This window comes from Papio anubis, chromosome 20 (assembly GCF_008728515.1).
Source record: "Papio anubis isolate 15944 chromosome 20, Panubis1.0, whole genome shotgun sequence".
NCBI lineage: Eukaryota > Metazoa > Chordata > Mammalia > Primates > Cercopithecidae > Papio > Papio anubis.
This window is the reverse complement of record NC_044995.1, coordinates 44,833,519-44,856,056: the sequence shown is the minus strand read 5'-3', so window position 1 is coordinate 44,856,056 and position 22,538 is coordinate 44,833,519. Positions and strand designations below refer to the sequence as shown.

At 56.1% G+C, this 22,538-nt stretch overlaps 2 protein-coding genes across 8 annotated transcripts; one reads left to right on the top strand and one right to left on the bottom strand.

The window, feature by feature from the left end:
- GPR108 (G protein-coupled receptor 108) lies at positions 1-8,774 on the bottom strand. Of its 4 annotated transcripts, none has more exons than XM_031660058.1 (18): positions 8,755-8,774; positions 6,658-6,777; positions 5,972-6,022; positions 5,690-5,772; positions 4,253-4,377; positions 4,079-4,128; positions 3,918-3,986; positions 3,548-3,652; positions 3,153-3,286; positions 2,973-3,048; positions 2,451-2,524; positions 2,239-2,356; positions 2,001-2,131; positions 1,868-1,911; positions 1,420-1,469; positions 1,053-1,136; positions 842-966; positions 1-190 (listed from the first exon to the last, which is right to left on the bottom strand). In XM_031660058.1, exons 9-18 carry the CDS (start codon positions 3,281-3,283, stop codon positions 22-24), a joined length of 1,002 nt encoding a protein of 333 aa, XP_031515918.1. In that variant the 5' UTR covers positions 3,284-3,286; positions 3,548-3,652; positions 3,918-3,986; positions 4,079-4,128; positions 4,253-4,377; positions 5,690-5,772; positions 5,972-6,022; positions 6,658-6,777; positions 8,755-8,774; the 3' UTR covers positions 1-21. The 4 variants fall into 4 exon arrangements, with proteins under 4 accessions (XP_031515918.1, XP_003914817.2, XP_021786282.2 ...); XM_003914768.5 differs by lacking the exon at positions 8,755-8,774 and adding an exon at positions 7,513-7,670 and having other exon boundaries at positions 1-332; XM_021930590.2 differs by lacking the exon at positions 8,755-8,774 and adding an exon at positions 7,513-7,670.
- Positions 7,672-22,115, top strand: TRIP10 (thyroid hormone receptor interactor 10). Of its 4 annotated transcripts, XM_021930588.2 has the most exons (16): positions 7,672-8,097; positions 8,251-8,320; positions 11,070-11,185; positions 11,285-11,341; positions 13,303-13,450; positions 13,533-13,595; positions 13,835-13,939; positions 14,033-14,161; positions 14,881-15,027; positions 15,127-15,321; positions 16,336-16,503; positions 16,759-16,868; positions 20,510-20,642; positions 20,889-21,028; positions 21,109-21,230; positions 21,660-22,115. In XM_021930588.2, exons 5-16 carry the CDS (start codon positions 13,430-13,432, stop codon positions 21,806-21,808), a joined length of 1,482 nt encoding a protein of 493 aa, XP_021786280.1. In that variant the 5' UTR covers positions 7,672-8,097; positions 8,251-8,320; positions 11,070-11,185; positions 11,285-11,341; positions 13,303-13,429; the 3' UTR covers positions 21,809-22,115. The 4 variants fall into 4 exon arrangements, with proteins under 4 accessions (XP_021786280.1, XP_021786281.1, XP_021786277.1 ...); XM_021930589.2 differs by lacking the exon at positions 8,251-8,320; XM_021930585.2 differs by lacking the exons at positions 7,672-8,097; positions 8,251-8,320 and adding an exon at positions 9,750-9,859.
- The last annotated feature ends 423 nt before the right edge of the window (positions 22,116-22,538 follow it).

Genomic DNA, 22,538 nt, shown 5'->3' with positions numbered 1-22,538 from the left:
TGTAGCCAAACAGATTGGTCATTATTGTACATATAGCTGGAAGGGAGGGGTGGTCCCGGAGTGAGGACAGGGCTGCCCAATACTTGGGGGGAGGAAAGGACTCTTCTTCCAAATGGGCTTGTCCGGGAACCGGAGTCCCGGGGAGCTGGGCGCCTGGTCCAGATGGACCCCCTCCACCTCCCCACATACGCTGTGGAAGAAGGGCAGGAGTGAGAAATGCTAGGGGAGAAGGATCCTTTGGTCTGAGATGTGGAGGTGATCATAACAGTTCCCGCCCGCTGGCTGTTTTGTTGACTTTGGAGAGGCCTTCTCGGAACCCAGAGTCGGTCATTCTGGGGGCAGACAGCAAGGAGGCGTCCAGCGCTGCAGGGCAGCAGGCCCCGCCCACCCACCCCCTACAGCAGCCCAGGCCCTACTCTTCTACCCCAACCACCTAGGCCCCGCCCCCGCCACAGCAGCCCTGGCCCCGCCCACCCTACCCTGAACCACTCAGGCCCCACCCACCTCACCCCCACAGTAGCCCAGGCCCCACCCATTCTACCCCCAACTACCTAGGCCCCGCCCACCCCGCCCCCAGAGCAGCCTTGGGTGTCGCCCTAGCGGCCCTAACCCCACCCCCAGCTCAGCCTGGCCTTAGGCACTCCACAGCTGTCCAGTCTCCACCTGCACAGCTGCCCTCGCTGCCCCCATCTCCCCTCCATCCCTCCTCAACAGCAGGCTCTGCCCTAACACTGTCCCTAGGGCTGCTACAGTCCCTCCCCCCTGCCCACCCTGCCCTGAGAACTGCCCGCCCCCTACTCCGCCCCCAGAGCCACCAGCCCTGCCATGGTGCCCGGCTCACACTTGCTCCATCTGAACATCCTCCTCGTCCTCCTGGGGCAGCTGCAGGTACGGGTTGTCCCCTGTGGGCTGGAACTTGTAGCCCGTGAGCACGAAGAAGGCCAGGGTGGAGCCTTCCACCAAGAGCTGGGGGACAGGACAGAGTGGGGGTGTCAGGCTCATGCCCCCCTCACCGCGGCTGCCCTCCTGTCCCACCCGGGCCTCAGGCTCACCTGGTATAGCCACTGCCACTGAAAGGGGACAGCCACCTGCAGCAGGATGGCGATGATGCGGGTGAAGTAGACATAGCAGATGACCTGCAGGGGCGCAAGCAGGCGTGGGGCTGGACTGCAGGGGCACGGGCAGGCGTGGGGCTGGACTGCAGGGGCACGGGCAGGCGTGGGGCTGGACTGCAGGGGCACGGGCAGGCGTGGGGCCAGGACTGCAGGGGCGCGGGCAGGCGTGGGGCTGGATTGATGGACCACGGGCTGGGGCGTCTGGGTGGGGGCCTCGGGATGGGGCAGCGGCCGAGGGGCTGGGGTGGGCGTGCAGCAGGTCGGTAATCCCCCTAAACCCCCCGTGAGCGAGGCGGGCTCCTACCATGACATAGTAATGCCGGAACAGCTTCAGCTTGGCCAGGTTCACCGCCACTGAGGGTGGGCACAGAGAGGGGGGTCAGGGGAGACTGAAGGTGGGAGGGAGGCAAGGGGGCTGGGGGCTGGGAGAGGGGACAAACAGAACATCTGAGGGAGTGTCCAACGAGCAGAAAGTCTAGAGGGGACATTAGATGGAGCAGAAAGTCTGGAGGGACATTAGGTGGGGCAGAAAGGCCGAAGGGGGAGATCAGAGAGGAGGGAAGGGCCCCCCAATGGGGCGGAGAGGCCAGATAGAGGCATCTGGGGGGAAGAGAGGCCAGACTGGGGCATCCAGGGAGGCAGAGGCCTGGGGGCTGGGCAGAGAGGCCAGGAAGGGCATCCAAGAGGCAGAAAGAAGGGCCTGGGGCAGGAAGAGGGCCATGAGCAGAGGGCCCACAGGTGCAGGGCCTCACCCTTCCCGTCTGTGCCAGACGCATCCTGGAGATGCCGGATGGACCTGGGACAAGTGGAGGACACAGGGTGCGGTCAGCACGGACATCGCCCATGTGCACAGGGCAGGGCCTCAGCCGGGGGCAGGGTCCTCACCAGACTACAGGGAACAGGATGGCGCCGCAGCAGATGAGATCCACCAGGAACAAAATCTCCTTCCACAGCACGTAGTCGCTGGCGCCCTCCTCGCGGGACTCGATGACGATGTAGGCCACGTTGGCCAGGACCTGCGCAGGTGGCGGGGGTGGGTGGGCACTGCCCGGCGCGCTCCCCTCTGCCCCCACCGCCCCGTGCAGCCCTCCCCACCCTGCTCCGGAGGCCGCTCCATCTGCACCTGCATGGAGATCACGATCCCAAAGACTTTCTTCTCCTTATCCGACAGGACGCACTTGATGAAGGCCCAGCCTGAGCCGATCAGGGCGATGGTGATGAAGAGAAGAGCACCCTTCAGCCTGGGGGAGCAGGGGACCATGTGATGATGAGGTGGGGGGCCCGCCCTCCCCTGTCCGCCTCCCCCCAGCTGCCAGGCAGAGCGGGCGCACTCACAGGCGGGTGATGTAGTGCATGACGGCAAGGCCTTCGATGGGGTGGCCCTGGCTGTTGATGAAGTAGTAGTTGATCTGGGGGTGGACGGACAGACGGACAGTGAGGCACACGGAGGGGTGGGAGGCTGGTGGTGGTGGTGGGGGCGGGATTAGGAACACAGACCGTCACCATCAGATGGGTGGTCAGAAAGGTGAATAATGAGGACGGTGGGTGGGACTCAAAACTGGTAATTGGGGCTGAAAAAATGGAGGGAACGGTCACAGTTGGAAGGGTGAATGGTTGGACAATCAATGAGACGGACGGTCACAGCTGAACCAAGGGACAGTGACGGACAGAGCTGCCCAGCAGGACTGGCGGACAGAGGGGACGGGCGGCTGGCCACACTGGTAAAATGGGTGGACACGTGGAGAGCTGGTGGACGGCCCTCCCACAAGCCCAGGGTCTGCAGAGATTTGGGGGATGGCCCAGATGGTCTCTTCCTCCCAGCCCACCCCCCGCTGCCCCCCGGTCCAAGGCTCTCACACTGTGGAAGAGGAGAGAGATGCTCTTGGTGAAGGCCAAGGCCGCCATGAGCCAGTGGATCTTGAAGACGCTATACCTGGTGGGAGGGTCAGGGAGAGATGGGGTGGGGGGCATCAGCAGGGCATAGGGATGGGGGTCTGGTGAAGGGACAGGGGGGACCCCCAGGGGCAGGGGCATTACATGTTCCTGCAGAGGATGGACACCCAGAAGATGCCGGCGGCCAGGAAGCAGGCGGACATGACCAGGTAGAGCTTGAAAAGGGGCATCTCCGCCGCCGACAGGAAGCCATCAGGGTTCTTCTCCCGGATCATCACCTGGGGAGGGGACAGTGGTGGGCGGCGGTGGCAGCGGCACAGCCTGACCTCTGGCCTGGGAGAGCAGCGAGTGGGGGTCTCCTGCTCTCCCACTTTCTACTGGGCCACTCATCCACTCCGAGCCTCAGTTGGCCCCGTCTCCCAAATGGGTATAACAGCTCCTACTCCGCATCCGGGAGAGCTGGGAGAAGCTAAGTGGGGTGTGGTGCTCCAGGCCCGCAGTGGGTTCTCCCTGGCCCTGCTGTTCTCCCCTCCGCTCACCGTGATGTCGAATGGATGCTCCTTTCCCGGCACTGAATTGTTGCAGTTGTGGAAATTCAGGCTGTACTGGCCTTCTTCCGCCTGAGAGCCGATCACCACGTGGAACTGGGCGGGGGAGAGAGGAGGGCTCAGCCTGGGGGTCCTGTGGTCTGGGGCGACAGTCAGCTTGGGGGTCCTGTGCACTGGGGCGACCGTAGGGCTGCAGGAGGGCTCAGCCTGGGGGTCCCGTGCTCTGGGGACACAGTAGAGCCGCAGGAGGGCTCAGCCTGGGGGTCCCGTGCTCTGGGGACACAGTAGAGCCGCAGGAGGGCTCAGCCTGGGGTCCGTGCTCTGGGGTGATGGTAGGGCCGCAGGCGCTGCAGACACTCACACTGAAGTTATAGGAGTTGTTGAGGTGGCTCAGGCCTAACACCAGCTCCTTGTCCTTCCCGCTAGGACCCTGAAGGGACAGAGCCCCTCCATCAGCTGGCTCTGGGTCCCCGCAGGGCCCTGGGGTGTGCCATCTTCCCTCCCGCCCCACCTCCCTGAAACCTGAGGCACTGCGGGTGTGGACTTGGGCTTGCTGGCTGCAGCGGTCCCTCCTGTAAGAGACCAGGCAGTGATTTCAAGAGATGGATGGATAGAGGGGCGGCAGGAAAATGGGATGGGGGGTGCACAGGGCAGACCTGCCCATCCACCCCTGCCGGCACAGCCAGCCTGACTCACCGCCATCCACCTTGTGGGGGACTGTGGCCTGTGGCTTTGGGAGCCCTGGTCCAGAGGGCGCTTCGGGGAGGAGCCCGGGAAAGATAAACAACTTCTTCTGCTCTCCATACTTCCGCACCTGGACCCTGCGGGGAGGGTGGGGTGCGGCATGAGGCTGGGGGGCCGAACCTGGCTCAGGCACACAAGCCCAGGCAAAGGACTCAGTGGCCTCTGGCACCCTCTTGCGGGGCGGGGGTCCAGCCGAGTCAGTTATCACTGAGTTTCAGCCTTTGGTTCCCACTGGTCAAGGCGGCGACCGCCTTCCTGTGCTGCCTGCACCAGCAATTATTTGTCATTTCCCATGACATCAATCTACTCTTTTTCTCTTTTCTTTAGAGACAGGGTCTCGCTCTGTCACCCAGGCTGGAGCGCTGTGGTACAGTCGCAGCTCACTGCAGCCTCAGATTCCTAGCATCAGGCAGTTCTCCCACCTCAGCCTCCGGAGTAGATGGGACCACAGGCACGTACCAACCACCACCGTGCTTGGCTAATTTTTAAATTTTCTATAGAGACGGGGTCTCCCTATGTTGCCCAGGCTGGTCTTGTTTTCCTGGCTTCAAGTGATCCTCCTGGCTCAGCCAGCCTCCCAAAGCACTGGAATTAATGGTATGAGCCACTATGGCCAACCCCACTGTATAATAATAATGATGATAATAGACAGGCTCTTGATCTGTCATCAAGGCTGGAGTGCAGCAGTGCAATCTTGGCTCACTGCAACCTCCACTTCCCCAGCTCAGGCGATCCTCTCACCTCAGCTTCCAGAGTAGCTGGGACTACAGGCGTGCATCACCCTGCCTGGCTAATTCCTGTATATTTTTTGTTGGTAAAGACAACGTTTTGCCATGTTGCCCAGGCTGGTCTACAATTCCTGGGCCCAAGCAATCCGTTTATGTTGGCCTCCCAAAGTGCTGGGATTACACGCATGGGCCATCGCCCGGCCCTAAGTATATTATTTAAAAATAAAGCATTTTATCTACAGAAAAGCAACATGGTTTTGTCAGACCCTGGCCCCAGGCTGCCTGGCTCCAAATCCCAGTTCCTGGGACTCAGTTTTCTCATCTGAAGAGCAGAGATGATCACAGGATAAGGAATCGATGAGTTAATGTGTTAAAGCTCCAGGACACAGCCTGGCAAACCAGAAGCACTCAACATGTGTGAACAATTGTTATTCCTTCTCACAACAGCCCTCTGTATCCGGGCCTTCTGCCTTGAGACACCAACACCCGCTGAGTCCCTCTCTCCTTCCTTCCAATAATCAGAAGACTTGAAGGCAAAACTAAAAAGTAAGTGGCGTTCTCTCTCTGCTTCTCATCCCACCTGATCAGCCCGGGTGCCTGTGGGCATCATACAGGGAAACGCAGAGGAAGGATCTGAACGAGCCCCCGGTCCCCAACTCACTGCAGATCCTTGGTGTTGATGAGGAACAGGACCAGGAAGCTGCTACTGTTTTTCTGGAGAGGGCAGTCCTGGAAATCCCGGGTCTAGGCGGTGGGCAGGAGGGAGTCTTGGTTACTCCTCCCCTGGCCCAGCTCCACCCTGTCTCCCTCCCTGTCCACCCAGGGGCTCTTCCTGTTCCTGCCTCTGAGAAAGAACAGGGGCCTTTGGGTTACAGGTGCAGAGGACAGACCCCACCCCCTCCCTCCAGCCCCTTCTCCCATCTTCCCCATTCCCTCCACTCACTGAATAGGAGTGAACTCTGCCAGATCGAACCCGGCTGAGACTGAACCCCACCTGGTGGATGGAAAAAAAAAGGGGAGGGTGTGAGGGACAGTAGAGATCTCCCAGCTATCCCTTCCAGTAGCAATAGAAACCTAACCTCACATTTACTGAACACCTAATGTGTGCTAGATCCCACACACTCTCTCTTTTTTTTCAGAGTTGGGGTGGTGGGTGGACCTCATTCTGTTTCTCAAGCTGGAATACAGTGGCAGGATCATAGCTCACTGCAGCCTCGAACTCCCGGGTCCAAACGATCCTCTCACCTCAGCCTCCCGACTGGCTGGGACTACAGGCACACGTCACCATGCCTGGCTAATTTGAAAAACTTTTTGTAGAGATGGGGGTTCTCACTGTGTTGCCCAGGCTGGTCTTGAACTCCTGGCCTCAGGCAATCCTCCCACCTTGGCCTCCCAAAGTGCTAGGACTACAAAGCCCGAGCCACCGCGCCCTGCCTGTCCCCCAAGTCTTAAGAAAAGTGCCTAGCACATCCTGTTTAAGACATCAGTATTCCCAGTTACAGATGAGGAAACAGGCTCAGAGAGATCACGGGACTTGCACAAGATTACATGGGTAGAGGCAGAGCTGGGAACCCAGAACCAGGGGATTGCATCCTGCTGTCCTTTAGCAAACTCCTCAAGGTCCCTCACCAGCAGGGACTTCTCTTCTGCCTCCCGGAGGCCCAGCCGCAGGAGGCTCAACTCCACCTCCAGGGAGCCGTTGGTGTAGAAACCGAAGTTGTTCAGCTGGATGTCTGCTCGCTTCTCCCCCTGCCGGAGACCAACGAGGCAGAGGCAGTTCAGACCTCTGCCCAGCCCCAGGAGTCTGGCACGAGGATCCCCCGAAGGGCCTCCTGGTACCCCTCTGTTTAGGAAAGGCCCAGAGGATGACAAGAGAAAGTTGAGAGGGACTTCCTCCCTGCAGGGAAAGGGTGGTCCTGCATTCTCCGACTTCTCTTCTGAGCCCAGGAACAGAGATCCTGGGGCACGTGGAAGTCCCCCCACTGGGATGAGCACAACCCAGAGAACAGTTATTCACCTCGGAGGGCCTGGCCACCTTCCGGAAGAACTTTTAGATTCCAGTTGAGCTCCCAGCAACATTTCAACGGAACCCCCCCAATCCCATTAAGTGCCCCGAGGACCCCACTCTATAGCCCCCCCCCAGGACCCCGCTGTGCGGCTTCAGGGTCTTTAGCGTCCCAAAAGTGATTCCAAGAATTTAAAGGACTAAGACCCAACCGGGGGGGAGGGGGTGTAGTCCCCAAGAGATGGAGCCACGCCCCCAAAGGGAGGGGCCCGACCCTAGCGATGCGGGCCGGCAACTCCATCCGGAGGACGGAAGGGGATCCCGGGACGAGACCACTCCGGGCCCGGAAACGGGGGGCGCCGGACCACTCCATCGCGCGTCGGGGGCGGGGGAGGGCGGACGAGACCACTCCAAGCCAGGGGGCTTCTCCGAGACAAAGTTGCGCCCCCGACCCCAGACCCTCACGCGGCGGGCCTCACCGTCAGCGCCAGCCGGTGGATGCGCCCGGAGCAGCCGCCCAACAGCAACAGCAGAAGTAGCCGGTGCCCCCACCTCCCGCGGCCGAGCCCCCTCCTCTCGCTCACTGCCATCTCTGGAGCCACCGCCTCCCCGACTCCGCCTCTGGCGCCCAAGCCCGCCCACCGATGAGCCAATCGCCGCACGGCGGGACCCGGCGCTTCGGGATTTCCAGTCCGTCAGCCAATCAACAATTGCCTCTCCGCAAGGCCGCCTACTTACGACACCCGATGGACAGCACCAGTTCCGAATGGGAGTGCCGACAACGCTTAACCCCCGCGCTCACTCTCACCAATCGCTATAAAGATTGTCCAGGATGTGATTTAATGAGCAGTTTATCTAACCAATTGTCATGGATCTGATATCCGGCCCTTGAAGCGGAATTTCTCCACCCAGTCTTAACGGTCCGGGACTACATTACCCAGAATGCAGCGGGAGCAGACAAGGGCAACAAGGCATTAAATAAACTACATTTCCCAGTATCGCCAAGGACGGACTTCCTCTTCTTGCCTCAGGGATGTGGCTCCCAGCCAGAGCTCAGGCTTTTGGTAAACACACCCATCTGTTCAGGCCTGACCTGTTTTCCTAATCTTCCTGGTCCACAGAGAGGCCTAAAGCTGGCTTCTGGTTAAAGTTTGACCCCAGGATGACCTATGACCTCAGGCTGAGACCCCAGCCTTAGGTTAAGCCTTTTATTCCAGAGTGAGGCAATTGGAGCCCCACCCCCAGATTACAGGCTAGACCTGACTCCGGGCTGAACTCTGACCCCAGGTGAACTCCCCCTGCAAGTTGAGTCCCAACTTCAGCCTGAAATTCTGACATCCCCTCGTCCCCCACACCACACACTGAGGCTTAATCTCTGGTTTAGGCCACCGATCTGGACTAGTCCTGACTCCAGATTGGACCTGACCCCTTACTGGGTTTCTAATCCTTCTGGTTAAGCCTCTGGCCTCAGTTTGAGACCCTATCCCCACCGTGGTGCTGACCTGGGTTGAACCCCAATTCCAATTTGTGTCTCTGAGCAGAGGTGAACTCAGAACTTTGCTAGGCTGAGCCCCCATTTCAGACGAGCCACTAAACTCACTGGGTTCAGTTGCCCAACTGCAATCAGACATTTTCTAGCTCAGAAGCCACCAGCAGGTGGGGCCAGGTCCCAGCAGAGAAATCAGTCCCAGTGTGGGCTCCCAAAGCTCTCCTGGGCTCACCTGTATCTCTCTGTCCTGGGAGCCTGGGTGCTCTTGTGTAAGGGGAACGTATCCCCAAGGGCCCCCCTGCAAGAGGCCCCGCCTTCTCTGTAGCTACAGAGAAAGCGCCAAAGGCCGGAGTGCATGGGGGTGGGAATCCCTAGTGCCTCCTCTTCTCTTTCATCCCAGCACCTCAAAGGGATTTACAAGGTGTGAACAGACTTTTATGGGAGAGGTGACAGACTTCCCTTCTCCACGGCCCAGATGTCCCAGATGTCGAGGGGAGGGGCGGAGGCGGAATCTCAGGGGCAGTACTGAGAATTAAACCAGATTAAACCTTCATGGATGGGACTGGAAAATGGGCATATGCAGGCGCTAACTGGAAGGCAGCTGGGGAAGGGCCTGGGCCTGGCGCCCCAAGGACAGCCCGTCCTCAGTTTCCCAGCGGGGACTGGGGGAGGGAAGGCAGGATGCGGTGCGGGAGCTAATGGACCCGGCCTTGGCGGAGGCGCGTCCTGGGTTGGATCGAAGCCCTTTCATCCGCCCTGTGGCCGGAGGGACCAGACCATTAGTGGGACGAACCTAGACGCCTGGAGCCGGGCCGGCTCGCAAGAACGGGGTGACCTCAGGTTGCCCCTGCAACGGGGTTGAGGAAGGACTTACTGAGTTTGGGGTTTTAGCATCTTGGCCCTTTAAGGAATAATTGCGGGGAAAGGGGAAAAGGAGATAGGAAGAACCGTTTGGAGTGGGGAAGGAAGATGAGAGGACGAGAGGGACCCCGGGGATTTGGAAAAATGGGTGGGGGTTCTTTAAGGGGTCCAGCGGAGTCCAGTGGCAACGTTTCTTTAAAAAGGGGCGGAGCGTCCGTTGGGCCCCGCCCCCGAAGTGCACGACTAGGGCTCCGCGCGGGTGGGGGCGTGGCACAGCGTGCAGGGGGGCGTGGAAGGGTCTGAGGTGGGCCGGGCCGGGCCGGGCGGGGTGGGGCGGGGCCAGGCGCACCGCCCTCGGCTGAGTCTCCCCGGGGAGGGCGGAGGGCGGCGGGCGGCGGGCGGCGGGGACCGGGTGCGGTGGTGGCTGCGGCGGCGGCGGCGGCGGGAGCAGCATGGATTGGGGCACTGAGCTGTGGGTAAGTCCAATCGGCCGGCCTCTAAGTTCCCCTTTGCTGGGGTCCAGGTACCCCCCTTTTGTCCCCAGTGTATCTTAGAGGGGGCTCCGCGCCTTTCCCTTCCACCAACCCCTGGGTCCCCGCCCTCCACCCTCCGCCCTCTCTCGGAGTGTATCTGAGAGTCTCAGCACGCTCAGGGGCGAAGGGCAACTTTGCCGAACCGGCATGGGGAAACTGAGGCACAGAGTTGCGAGTGAGGCGGGCAGAAGGAATCCTGGGGCCCGGCCGGGGCGGCTGGGAGAGGTCACCTATTTTGGGCTCCCTGGCCGGGCAGGCGGCTTATCTTACGGCCCCTGGGTCCCTGCCCGTCGTCCGCCTGCCCGGCTGGGAGGGGGGAGGGGACCCTCTGGTCACCCTCATCCCCACCCACGTGGGACCTAGAAGTCCTGACCGCCCTTTCCCTCGCCTTTAATCAACACCTAGGGGCTGGGGACGCTCATGGAGGGGAAGGGGGATGCTAAGCTCGGCCCAATCCCCCTCCCTGGCTTCCCCAGGCCCAGGGCGGGATCGCCCCCTGGTCGCCTATAACCTCAGCCCTGGAAGCCCCAGAAATTTCCCCCTATCCTAGCCGGACCTCTGACCCCTCCCCTTCCTGGGGGTGGTGGAATCCCTGAGTTCTCAGTGCAGCGGGGGTGACCAGACCGCCACTCCCTCCTCCAACTCTGCGATTTCTTTTGGATGTGTAGTGGGGTCAGTGGGGGAAATTGAGTCACCCATTGGGGGATCCCGGGAAGCAAGGAGATTCAGGGAACCTGGTGCCTGCCCCCTGGCCACTCAGGGGCCCCCAGTCTGCGAGGAACCCTGCCCCTCTGGCCTTGACTCACGCCGGGCCGGCCGGATTTTCCGGAATCCGGGGGGATTAGGGGAGCCCGAGCTGGGGGAGTGGCCCTGTCCCCTTCCACGCCCCTCTTGGCGGTCCTATGTCGGAGACCCCTGTCTCCCGGCCGGGGTGGCTGGGCCCTGGGCGCTGTTCTCCGGCCCTTCCCGGGAAGGGGAGGGGGTTCCCGCCAGTTTCCTGCCTCCCCCCGCGCCACGCCGGGGCGGCGCCGGGAAGCCACTCCTAGGAACGCAGAGCCTTGGAGCTCCCTGGGAGTCTGGTCGGCGGGCTGTGGGGTCCCAAGATCGTGACCCCGGCTCCTCTCTCCTCCTCCCCCACCATGTCCCCTGTCAGGATCAGTTCGAGGTGCTCGAGCGCCACACGCAGTGGGGGCTGGACCTGTTGGACAGATACGTAAAGTTCGTGAAAGAACGCACCGAAGTGGAACAGGCTTACGCCAAACAACTGCGGTGAGACCCTGGGGTGGACGCTACGGAGGACGCGCCTGGGGCGAGGGGGAGCGGTGGGAGGACTGCGGGCTCAGCCCTCCTACCTCTGTCTCCCCTTAGGAGCCTGGTGAAAAAATATCTGCCCAAGAGACCTGCCAAGGATGATCCCGAGTCCAAGTAAGGTTGGAGAGGGGCTGCAGGGCTGGATTGGTGGGGGAGGGCGGTGCGTGGGTCTCACTTCCCCTCCCTCAGCTGGGACACCCCACACCGCTCCTCTCACTTCCCCCTCTAGAGGTGAGAGCAAGGATGCAAGATGCGGGATTATCTAGGTTGGAATCCTGAGTCCACTACTATGTAGATGAATTGCCTTGGGCTTGTGATTCAGGGTTTCTGCCACTATTTTCCTTAACTGTTAAATACAAAGGCCCCAGCAGTTACAAAACCAGTAACTTTGGGCAGATGACTTAAAGTTTTGCGCCTCCGTTTTTCTCATCTGTAAAATGGGATGATGACGATTCCTCCAGCTTTGTAGGTCTTGCATAAACACGAGCTGAGTTAATGTGTTAAAACGGTGTGCAGTCCATATTAAATGCCGTAAGGAGCATTTGACTTTACTTTGAGTCCCCAATTCCAAAATCCAAAAAGCCCTGGAAATCAAGTTGCTTTGGTCACTTGTTTGGTGGCAGTCTCTGACCTGAACTAACTTTTTGTTAATTGTAGTTTTCTTTTCTTTTTTTTTTTTTAAGACAGAGGCTCACTCTGTCACCCAGGCTGGAGTGCAGTGGCGCCATCTCAGCTCACGGAAACTTCCACCTCCCAGGTTCAAGTGATTCTCCTGCCTCAGCCTCCCTAGTAGCTGGGATTACAGTCACCTGCCACCATGCCCAGCTAATTTTAATATTTTCAGTACAGACAGGGTTTCACCATGTTAGCCAGGCTGGTAATTGTAGTTTTGACTTTTATCCCACTTAGTGTGAATGTTAACACCTCTCATTGTAAAAAAAAAAAAAAAAAAAAAAAAAGGGCTGGGCGCGGTGGCTTACACCTGTAATCCTAGCACCTTGGGAGGCCTAGGCGGGTGGATCACTTGAGGTCAGGAGTTCAAGACCAGCCTGGCCGATGTGGTGAAATCTTGTCTCTTCTAAAAATACAAACATTAGCCAGGTGTTGTGGTAGGTGCCTGTAATCCCAGCTACTCGGGAGGCTAAGGCATGAGAATTGCTTGAACCCGGGAGGTGGAGGTTGCAGTGAGCCGAGATCGCACCACTGCACTTCAGCCTGGGCAACAGACTGTCTCAAAAAAAAAAAAAAAAAAAAATACGGTGTTTGATTACAAAATGATGTCCCCAACCCCACTGAAATGATGCATAAAAGATGGTATAAGCCTTGTACACCATCTTTATTTTATTTATTTATATTTTTTGAGATAGTCTCGCTCCGTCACCCAGGCTGGAGTGCAGTGGCACAATCTTGGCTCGCTGCAACCTCCGCCTCTCCGGTTCAAGCAATTCTCCTGCCTCAGCCTCCTGAGTAGCTAGGACTACAGGCACATGCCACTATACCCGGCTAATTTTTTGTAGTTTTAGTAGAGACAAGGTTTCACCGTGTTAGCCAGGATGGTCTTGATCTCTTGACCTCAGTATACCATCTTTAAAAACTGGAAAATTCTGTGTTCCAAAATACATTCGAGGTCCAGTGCAGTGGCTCACACCTGTACTCCCAGCACTTTGGGAGGGCGAGGCGGGAAGAGGCGGAGTTCGGGGGGATTGGAGTTTGAGACCTCATCTCAAAAAAAAAAAAAAAATTAGTCAGGTATGGTAGCGTGTGCCTGTGGTCCCAGCTATTTGGGAGCCTGAGGTGGGAGGATCACTTGAGCCCAGGAGTTTGAGGCTGCAGTGAGACGCGATCATGCCACTGCACTGCAGCCTGGGTGACAGCAAGACCCTGTCTCAAAACAAAAACAAAAACACAAACATTCTACTCAAAGGTTGGGGTTAAGGAATATGGACCACAACTTGTCATTGCTTCAAGGATTAAATTCTTGGGGCTTAACCCTTTTCCACCTGGAGGTGCATCCTGGGGCATCAGCCTATTTGGGGGGCCTGACTCCCTGTTCCCCGATTCTCATCCTACCCCAGATTCAGCCAGCAACAGTCCTTCGTACAGATTCTCCAGGAGGTGAATGACTTTGCAGGCCAGCGGGAGTTGGTGGCCGAGAACCTCAGTGTCCGTGTGTGTCTTGAGCTGACCAAGTACTCACAAGAGATGAAACAGGAGAGGAAGATGGTGAGGGACTCCCCTCCGATTCAGGTTTTGCAAAGGGCTCCTGCTGGAACCCTGGCGAGCCTTATCGCTCTTCTTTCTGTAGCACTTCCAAGAAGGGCGGCGGGCCCAGCAGCAGCTGGAAAACGGCTTCAAACAGCTGGAGAATGTGAGTTTGCAGAGGTGGCAGTGACTGTGGCCCGGAGGCACGGGGGTCAGGGTTGCGGATCCTGGAGTTAGGGACCTGCCCTCTTTGTCAGACCTGGACCTTCCCTGCCCCATAGGCTTCCAGTACGCCCTTGTCCCCTACTTACTGGTTGACATCCCAACAATCCCTGAAACCTTGGTTTCCCACCCTGCTGTCTTTGGGAGGGTGGCTCCCTCACTCTGGTTCTGTCCCCTACACAGAGTAAGCGTAAATTTGAGCGGGACTGCCGGGAGGCAGAGAAGGCAGCCCAGACTGCTGAACGGCTAGACCAGGATATCAACGCCACCAAGGCTGACGTGGAGAAGGTGTGTGAGGGGGTGGCGGGGTCTGGGACAAGCTTAGGGGGTCCGGGTGGGACGTGACCAGAACCTGGTAGTACCTTCCACCTCATTCCTCAGGCCAAGCAGCAAGCCCACCTTCGGAGTCATATGGCCGAAGAAAGCAAAAACGAATATGCAGCTCAACTGCAGCGCTTCAACCGAGACCAAGCCCACTTCTATTTTTCACAGATGCCCCAGATATTTGATGTGAGTGCTCCCAGTTCTCAGACCTACCTTCCCGAAAGCCCCCAAATGTTAGCCAACTCCTACACATTCGTCAAAACCCCAGCTGCAATGTCCCAGTCCCTAGATTGAAAGGGAATCAGAAACCTATCATAACAGCGAGCTATGCTTTTAATCAGCTGTTCTTCCTGCTGGGCATGCCTTTTACTTGTTTGTTTATTTACTTCTATAGAGAGATGGGGCCTGGCTCTGTCACCCAGGCAGGAGTGCAGTGGCGCAGTCACAGCTCACTGCAGCCTGGAACCCCTGGGCTCAAGCAAGGTTTCTTTCCTTTTGAAATTCCTACTTATTATTTTAAGCTCCACCTCTAACAACCTCTCTGAAAGGTCTCAAATTTCCCCTCTCCTGTTTCAATCTAGCGCTCCATTCTCTGTCCCATCCCAGGCCCTGGAAGTATCAGGGCTGGTTCTGCTTTTTCTTCAAATCCCTGCTCCTTTGTCTCCTCCTTTGAGAAGCCTTTGCTGACCCCCTAGGCAGCCGTCCCCCTCTGAGATCCCCCTGGCACTGTGTCTCTCCCCAACCACACTGGGCTGGAGTCTCTTCTCTTCCTGACTCTGTCTTCCCCTCCAGACTGGCTTGGGGTTGGGGCCAGCGTGGAGTGCGATCATATTTGCAGAGTGAATCACTGTGCTTCTAGTCCTTCTGTTAGCACCCCTGAGCCACCCTTGTCCCCGTCCCTACAGAAGCTCCAAGACATGGATGAACGCAGGGCCACCCGCCTGGGTGCCGGGTATGGGCTCCTGTCGGAGGCCGAGCTGGAGGTGGTGCCCATCATTGCCAAGTGCTTGGAGGGCATGAAGGTGGCTGCAAATGCTGTGGATCCCAAGAACGTGGGTGCCTGGTCTGGGTCCAGTGGGCCATGGGAAGGGCGGAGGGAAGTCCCCATACGCTGGTCACTTGACTACTCATCCACTGTCCCCCTCCCCCAGGACTCCCAAGTCCTTATAGAGCTGCACAAGTCAGGTTTTGCCCGCCCGGGCGACGTGGAATTCGAGGACTTCAGCCAGCCCATGAACCGTGCACCCTCGGACAGCAGTCTGGGCACCCCCTCGGAAGGACGTCCGGAGCTCCGAGGCCCAGGCCGCATCCGCACCAAGCGCTGGCCCTTTGGCAAGAAGAACAAGGTGGGGGCCGGGACCCTTGGGATGGTGGGGGAGAAGGACAGTGAGGTGGGGACAGTGGGGCCCCTATTGAGTCAGCCCCAGCCGCCTGAACGCCGAGTCCCGGGCAGGAATTTTCCTCTTGGCTGCCAGCCCGGGCTGGAGGGAAGGAAGGCGGGCGGGCCGCTTGGCCTGGGAGTCCCCCGAGGCGAAGGCGGGGGCAGGGTGGGGAGGTCTGTGGCGTTTGTCTGCTGCTTCTCGGGATGCTGGGAGAAAACCTGCTGGTGGAATTCAGAGCTGGCCTGAGGGCTGGTGACACCATCCCTGGGGACTCCCCGAGTTTCTCTCTCCATCCTGCTAATGGGACTCCGGGAGCCGCCCTGCACGTCCTGCTTTCTTGGGTTTTTGGGTTTTAATGTACCTTAGCACCCTTGGTTTATACCTTTGATTTATACTCCGGGTCCCTCTTGACTTACACTCTCATACCTCTCCTTGACTTCCACCTGCGATCCCCGAGCTTAAACCTCTGACGCCGCTAACCCCTCTCATTTTCCTGCCTTCCACTCCCTCTCAGCTTGTGGTTTTATTTTTGTTTATCTTTTGTGTCCTCCGTGGCCTCACACCTGTCTGAGACCTCGATTCCTGCATGCGTCTTCTAGACTGTCAGCCCAGAAAGCTAAGTGGACAGAGAGACATGGGCCTCCCTGCCTCCCGGACATAACATTCCAGAGACCTGGGAGATACCGGGGGTGTGAGAGTTCTGGCTTTCGGGCTTACAGTTCAACGTCCTCCCCGCCACCTTCCAGATGTTTCTGTGTGGCTCCTGCATGCGTTTTCTCTGTGCGATTGTGGATCTTGAGTTGTGGTTTTCTTACCGTGTTTTTCTTTCTCCATTTTGTTTTTCCTTTTTTCTTTTCGCGTCCATCCGTCCATCCGTGCATCCATCCCTCCGTCCATTCGTCCTCATTCTCTACATCCTCCTACACCCCCCCCCCCCGACCCCTTCAACCTATCCCCCTCCCCGGCCCCCGCCGGTAGCCTCGCCCCCCACCCCTCTCCCCCCTGGGGGGTCCCGTACCCTCGGCATTGCCTAACGGACCCCCGTCCCCCCGCTCCGGCCGTGACCCCTTGGCCATACTGAGCGAGATCAGTAAGTCGGTCAAACCGAGGCTAGCATCCTTCCGCAGCCTTCGAGGCAGCCGTGGGGTAAGTGAGGCCTCGGGGCAGGAGAAGGTGGTGGCCCTAGCCTGCCCAGCGGCGGGTGGCGGGACCCTGGGCTCGCTTCCTGCCGCTGGCTGGGCCCCTCTTCCCTGGTTGCCCAACCCAGACCCGCTTTGCTTTGTGCATGGCCTCGCTGCCAAGAACCATGGCTGGGGAAGGAAGTGAAATATCTCAGAAGGGTGCAGAGTCTGGCAGCCTAGACTCCTTGATCCCAAATTCAGCCCTCTACCCACCTTGCAGACAGTGGTGACCGAGGATTTTAGCCATTTGCCCCCAGAGCAGCAGCGAAAGCGGCTTCAACAGCAGTTAGAAGAACGCAGTCGTGAACTTCAGAAGGAGGTTGACCAGAGGTAAGGTGGTGGGGTGGGGAAGGGCAGGCAAGGAACATGATAAAATAGTAGATGATTTCCATTTATTTATTTATTTTTAAATTTTATTCTATTTTATTTTTATTTTGTGACAGGGTCTTACCCTGTTGCCCAGGCTGGAGTGCAGTGCCATGATCTCAGCACACTGCAGTCTCCACATCCCAGGTTCAAGCAATTCCTGTGCCTCAGCCTGCTGATTAGCTAGGACCACAGGCATGCATCACCACGCTCAGCTAATTTTTATATTTTTAGTAGAGGCGGGGGTTTCCCCATATTGGCCAAGCTGGTCTTGAACTCCTGGCCTCAGTTGATCTGCCTGCCTTGGCCTCCCATAGTGCTGGGCTTATAGGCACGAGCCAGTGCCCTGGTCTGTAGATGAATGACATTTAAGTGGTACTCAAAGATCTCCCCAACAATCTCAAGGCCCTGACAGTTTTACAGGTGATTCCTACCACACTCACGAGAAACAGTTACTTCTTGGCCAGGTGCAGTGGCTCACGCCTGCAATCCCAGCATTTTGGGAGGTTGAGTCAGGAGGATCACCTGAGCCTAGGAGTTTGAGACCTGCCTGGGTAACAGAGTGAGACCCCATTTCTAGCAAAAATAAAAAAATTAGCTGGGTGTGGTGGTTTGTGTCTATAGTGCCAGCCACTTGGGAGGCTGAGGTGGGAGGATGGCTTAAGCCTGGGAAATTGAGACTGCAGTGAGCTGTGATTGCACCACTTGCACCTCAGCCTGGTTGTCAGAGTGAGACCCTGTCTCAAAAAGAAAAAAAGAAACAGTTACTTCTTGTCTTATACAAGTCATTCCAGCAAACAGAAAAAGAGTGAAAGCTGTCAGCCTCTTTAGGCTGACGAATCCTGATTCCCAAATCAATGGCCAAGAATTCAAGAAGATAAAATCGAGGGCTCGTTTTACCTTATTTATGATAATAGATGCAAAATCCTAGCCAAGCAAATCCAGTGTTTAAAAAATAATACATCACTTTGGGAGGCCAAGGCGGGTAGATCACTTGAGGTCAGGAGTTTGAGACCAGCCTGACCAACATGGTAAAACCCTGTCTCTACTAAAAATACAAAAACTAGATCGAGACCATCCTGGCTAACATGGTGAAACCCTGTCTCTACTAAAAATACAAAAATTAGCCAGGTGTGGTGGCGAACACTTGTAGTCCCAGCTACTCGGGAGGCTGAGGCAGGAGAATGGCATGAACCCGGGAGGTGGAGCTTGCAGTGAGCCGAGATTGCGCCACTGCGCTCCATCCTGGGTGACAGAGCGAGACTCCGTCTCAAAAAAACAAACAAAAAAATACAAAAACTATCTGGGCATTGTGGCATGCGCCTGTAATTCCAGCTACTTGGGAGGCTGAGGTGGAGAATTTCTTGAACCTGGGAGGTGGAGGTTGCAGTGAGTTAAGATTGCGCCACTGCACTCCAGCCTGGGTGATACAGCGAGTCTCCACCTCAAATAATAATAGTAATAATACATTAGCCGAGTGTGGTGGCTCATGCCTATAAGCCCAGCACTTTGAGAGGCTTGGTAGAAGGATCGCTTGAGCTTAGGAGTTCAAGGCCAGCCTGGGCAACACAGTAAAACCCCATCTCTTAAAAAAAAGAAGACGAAAAACCCAAATAAATTTTTTTAAAAACAAAAAAAAAAAAGAAAAGAAAAAAGCCACCATTCGTTGGGTTTTATCCCAATAATGCAAAGATGGTTCAATATCAAAAAATGTATCCATCTAGCTCACCACATTAATTGGCTAAAAGAAAAAAAAAGCAGCCTATGGTTATCTAACAGCTCAAACACTTAAAATATTCACAATAAAAAAATCTGCCAGATTAAAAAAAAAATCTTTACTCACTCTTTCCAAGCAACAAAATCCTCTTCCCAGTCCTGTTACATAATAGGAATGACGTTTGCCACTTGCAAACAGGCAGCCAAATTATATTTTGCCATTTGCATGTAACCTCTTGGACAGAATGGCTTTTATTGGTGTAAAGTTCCATTCAGAACTCTCTAGTTCCTGGGTTTCTACGGTGGAGGGATTAAGGGTGCATGTTCTAGAGTCACGACAAACTGAACTTGATTTCCAGCTTCATCTCTGAGGTCTTGGGCAGCTTGTTTCACCTTTTAATTCCTCAGTTTCTTCATCTGTAAAATGGGTCAGGTATTAGAACTGGAAATGAAGTTGGCCAGGTGCAGTGGCTTACACGTGTAATCCAAGCACTTTGGGAGGCCAAGGCAGGCAGATGGCTTGAGGCCAGGAGTTTGAGACCAGCTTGGCCAACGTATGGAAATCCTGTCTCTACTAAAAATATAAAAATTAGCCAGGCATGGTGGCGTGCGCCTGTAGTCCCAGCTACTCTGGAGGCTGAGGCACAAGAGTCACTTGATCCCGGGAGGCGCAGGTTGCAGTGAGCCGAGATTGCGCCACTGCACTCCATCCTGGGCGACAGAGTGAGACTGTGTCTCAGAAAAAGATAAAAAATAACTGGAAGGAAGTTGAGCTCAGATCTGGTCTTTTCCAAAGGTCTATTATGGTCACGACTACCTGTATGTACAGACATAGAGGAGACGGATGAGAAACTAATGATAATGATAACAGTATTTATTAGTCACTTACTGTATTCTAGGCACTATTCTAAACAGTGTACATGGATTTATTCGAATTCTCAAGTTTTCCTGAGAGATTGCATGCAGACTTAAGATCCTGTCTTGTTTAGTGTTATATTTATTTATTTTTTCCCCACCGCCTCCTTCCCCTCGTTTATTTTTTATTTTTTTTTAATTGTTTTAATTTTTTACTAGAGACAGGTCTCACACTGTTGCCCAGGCTGGTCTTGAACTCCTGGCCTCAAGTGATCCTTACACTTCAGCCTCCCAGAATAATGCTGGAATTACAGATGTGAGCCACCATGGCCAGCCCAGTGTTATATTTTTGATGCTTAGAATAGTACCTGTATGCAGTAGGTACTCAATATGTATATGAGTAATAGTGAGGACTTACTAGGTATCAGGCATTGTATTAATCCTCACAATGACCCACATGAGATAGTTGGATCATTATCTCCATTTCCAAGATAAGCAAACAGCATCAGGGGTTCAATGATTTAAGCCAAGCTCACACAACTAGGAAATACTCAAACTGAGATTCGAACCCAGGCAGTCGGGCACTAGTATTTGCATCCTCAACCATTGTCATGCCTTGCTATTTGCTCCTTGATGCAAAACTCCTGTATTTTGCTTGTTAAATCACATGGAGCCTGGTGACTCATGCCTCTAATCCCAGCACTTTGGGAGGCTGAGGCAGGAGGATCCCTTGAACTCAGAAGTTTGAGACCAGCCTGGGCAACATAGCCAGACCCCATCTCTACTAAAACTTTTTGAAAAAAAAATCAGGCGAGTGTGGTGATGCGGGCCTGTAGTCCCACTTACTCAGGAGACTGAGGCAGGAGTATCCCTTGAGCCCGGGAGGTCAAGGTTGCAGTGAGCCATGATGGCACCACTGCACACCAGCCTGGGGAAGGAGTCAGAGCAAGACCCTGACTCAAACAAAACAAAACAGCAACAAAAAAGCTCACAAGGAGCTATGTTTTCCTGTCTGCCTCTCTCCCTTGTCATAGGGAAGCCCTAAAGAAAATGAAGGATGTCTATGAGAAGACACCCCAGATGGGAGACCCCGCCAGCTTGGAGCCCCAGATCGCGGAAACCCTGAGCAACATCGAACGGCTGAAATTGGAGGTGCAGAAGTATGAGGTCAGAAAAGACCCTGGGGAGGGGCAGGAGCCAGCGTGCCTGGCTGAGTCACTGCCGGGTGGGGGTAGGGGTGGGGTCGGGGGGTCGGGGAGAGGGGAGGTGTTCGGAGCTGGGGGTCTCCAACTGTTTTCCATCACAGCCTTGGCTGTGCGTGGGTGATGTCAGGGAACCTCTGTCTGAGTCCAGAGTGGGCTGACCCCAGAGCTCTGCCCTGGAACGATTTTGCCGTCCGTCCCCTCCTCCCAGGCGTGGCTGGCAGAAGCTGAAAGTCGAGTCCTTAGCAACCGGGGAGACAGCCTGAGCCGGCACGCCCGGCCTCCCGACCCCCCTGCCAGCGCCCCACCAGACAGCAGCAGCAACAGCGGATCACAGGACACCAAGGAGAGGTGAGGGGTGACGCCAGAGTGAGTCTGTTCCCAGGGTCCCAGGGGGGCGTGTCTTTATCTGCCGAGTTCTCCCCAAACAGCTCTGAAGAGCCTCCCTCAGAAGAGAGCCAGGATACCCCCATTTACACGGAGTTTGATGAGGATTTCGAGGAGGAACCCACATCGCCCATAGGTCACTGTGTGGCCATCTACCACTTTGAAGGTGAGAATGGCCAGAGTGGGCTTGGCGGGGATGGGCGGCAGTGTCTCTAGCTAGGTTCAGTTTAAATTTGCCTAAAGCAGGGCTGGGCGGGTGGCTCAGGCTTGTAATCCCAGCAGTTTGGGAGGCTGAGGCAGGCAGATCACTTGAGGTCAAGCATTCCAGACCAGTCTGGCGAACATGTTGAAACCCCATCTCTACTAAAAATACAAAAATTAGCCAGGTGCGGTGGCACACGCCTGTGATCCCAACTACTCAGGAGGTTGAGGCAGGAGAATCCCTTGAACCCAGGAAGCGGAGGTTGCAGGGAGCTGAGATCGCGCCATTGCACTCCAGCCTGGGCGACAGAACGAGACTCAGTCTCAAAAATAAAAAATAAAAATAATACATTTGCCTAAAGCAGATCTGGGCCCACCCCCACCCCCATCACAGGGTCCAGCGAGGGCACCATCTCTATGGCCGAGGGTGAAGACCTCAGTCTTATGGAAGAAGACAAAGGGGACGGCTGGACCCGGGTCAGGCGGAAAGAGGGAGGCGAGGGCTACGTGCCCACCTCCTACCTGCGAGTCACACTCAATTGAACCCTGCCAGAGGCGGGAAGACGGGGGGCTGTCGGCTGCTGCTTCTGGGCCACGGGGGGCCCCAGGACCTATGCACTTTATTTCTGACCCCGTGGCTTCGGCTGAGACCTGTGTAACCTGCTGCCCCCTCCATCCCCAACCCAATTCCACCTGTCACTCCAGACGGACCCGCTGTGCCTTCTACCATCGTTCCACCATTGATGTACATACTCAGGTTTTACATCTTTTCTTCCTGCCGCTCGGCTCCGGCCATTTTGTTTTATACAAAAATGGAAAAAAAAAAAAAAAAAAGAAATTACATAAAGTTCCTGGAGTCGGTGCCTTATTAGAGGATTTAGATACTGGGACTGGAAGGATCTAACACCACGTTTCTTACAGGCCACACAGGGAACAAGGAAGGGAAGGTGATCTTGGGCACACCTTGGGTCAACCCTGCCCCCTTCTGGAAGTTGGCCTATATCATTGTCAGTGGGTGTCTGCTTGTGACTCAGGTAGGGAGAAGGATACCAAGTTTCCTTTTCTTTTTCTTTTTTCTTTTTGAGACAGCCTTACGCAGTTGCCCAGGCTGGAGTGCAGTGGCGTAATCTCAGCTCACTGCAGACTCCACCTCCTGGGTTCAAGCAATTCTGCCTCAGCCTCCCAAGTAGCTGGGATTACAGGTGCACACCATCACGCCCAGCTAATTTTTTGTATTTTCTGTAGAGGCAGGGTTTTGCCATGTTGGCCAGGC

Excerpts from the sequence above, each read along its gene's own strand:
- TRIP10 (XM_021930585.2), top strand. The coding sequence starts at position 9,836 with ATGGATTGGGGCACTGAGCTGTGG. Across the intron at positions 11,186-11,284 it reads GCTTACGCCAAACAACTGCG|GAGCCTGGTGAAAAAATATC; the intron begins GTGAGACCCTGG and ends GTCTCCCCTTAG. Across the intron at positions 20,643-20,888 it reads TGGAGGTGCAGAAGTATGAG|GCGTGGCTGGCAGAAGCTGA; the intron begins GTCAGAAAAGAC and ends CCCTCCTCCCAG.
- GPR108 (XM_021930590.2), bottom strand. The coding sequence starts at position 7,623 with ATGGCAGTGAGCGAGAGGAGGGGGCTCGGCCGCGGGAGGTGGGGGCAC. Across the intron at positions 6,023-6,657 it reads CAGAAGAGAAGTCCCTGCTG|GTGGGGTTCAGTCTCAGCCG; the intron begins GTGAGGGACCTT and ends TCCATCCACCAG. Across the intron at positions 3,049-3,152 it reads TCCATCCTCTGCAGGAACAT|GTATAGCGTCTTCAAGATCC; the intron begins GTAATGCCCCTG and ends CCCTCCCACCAG.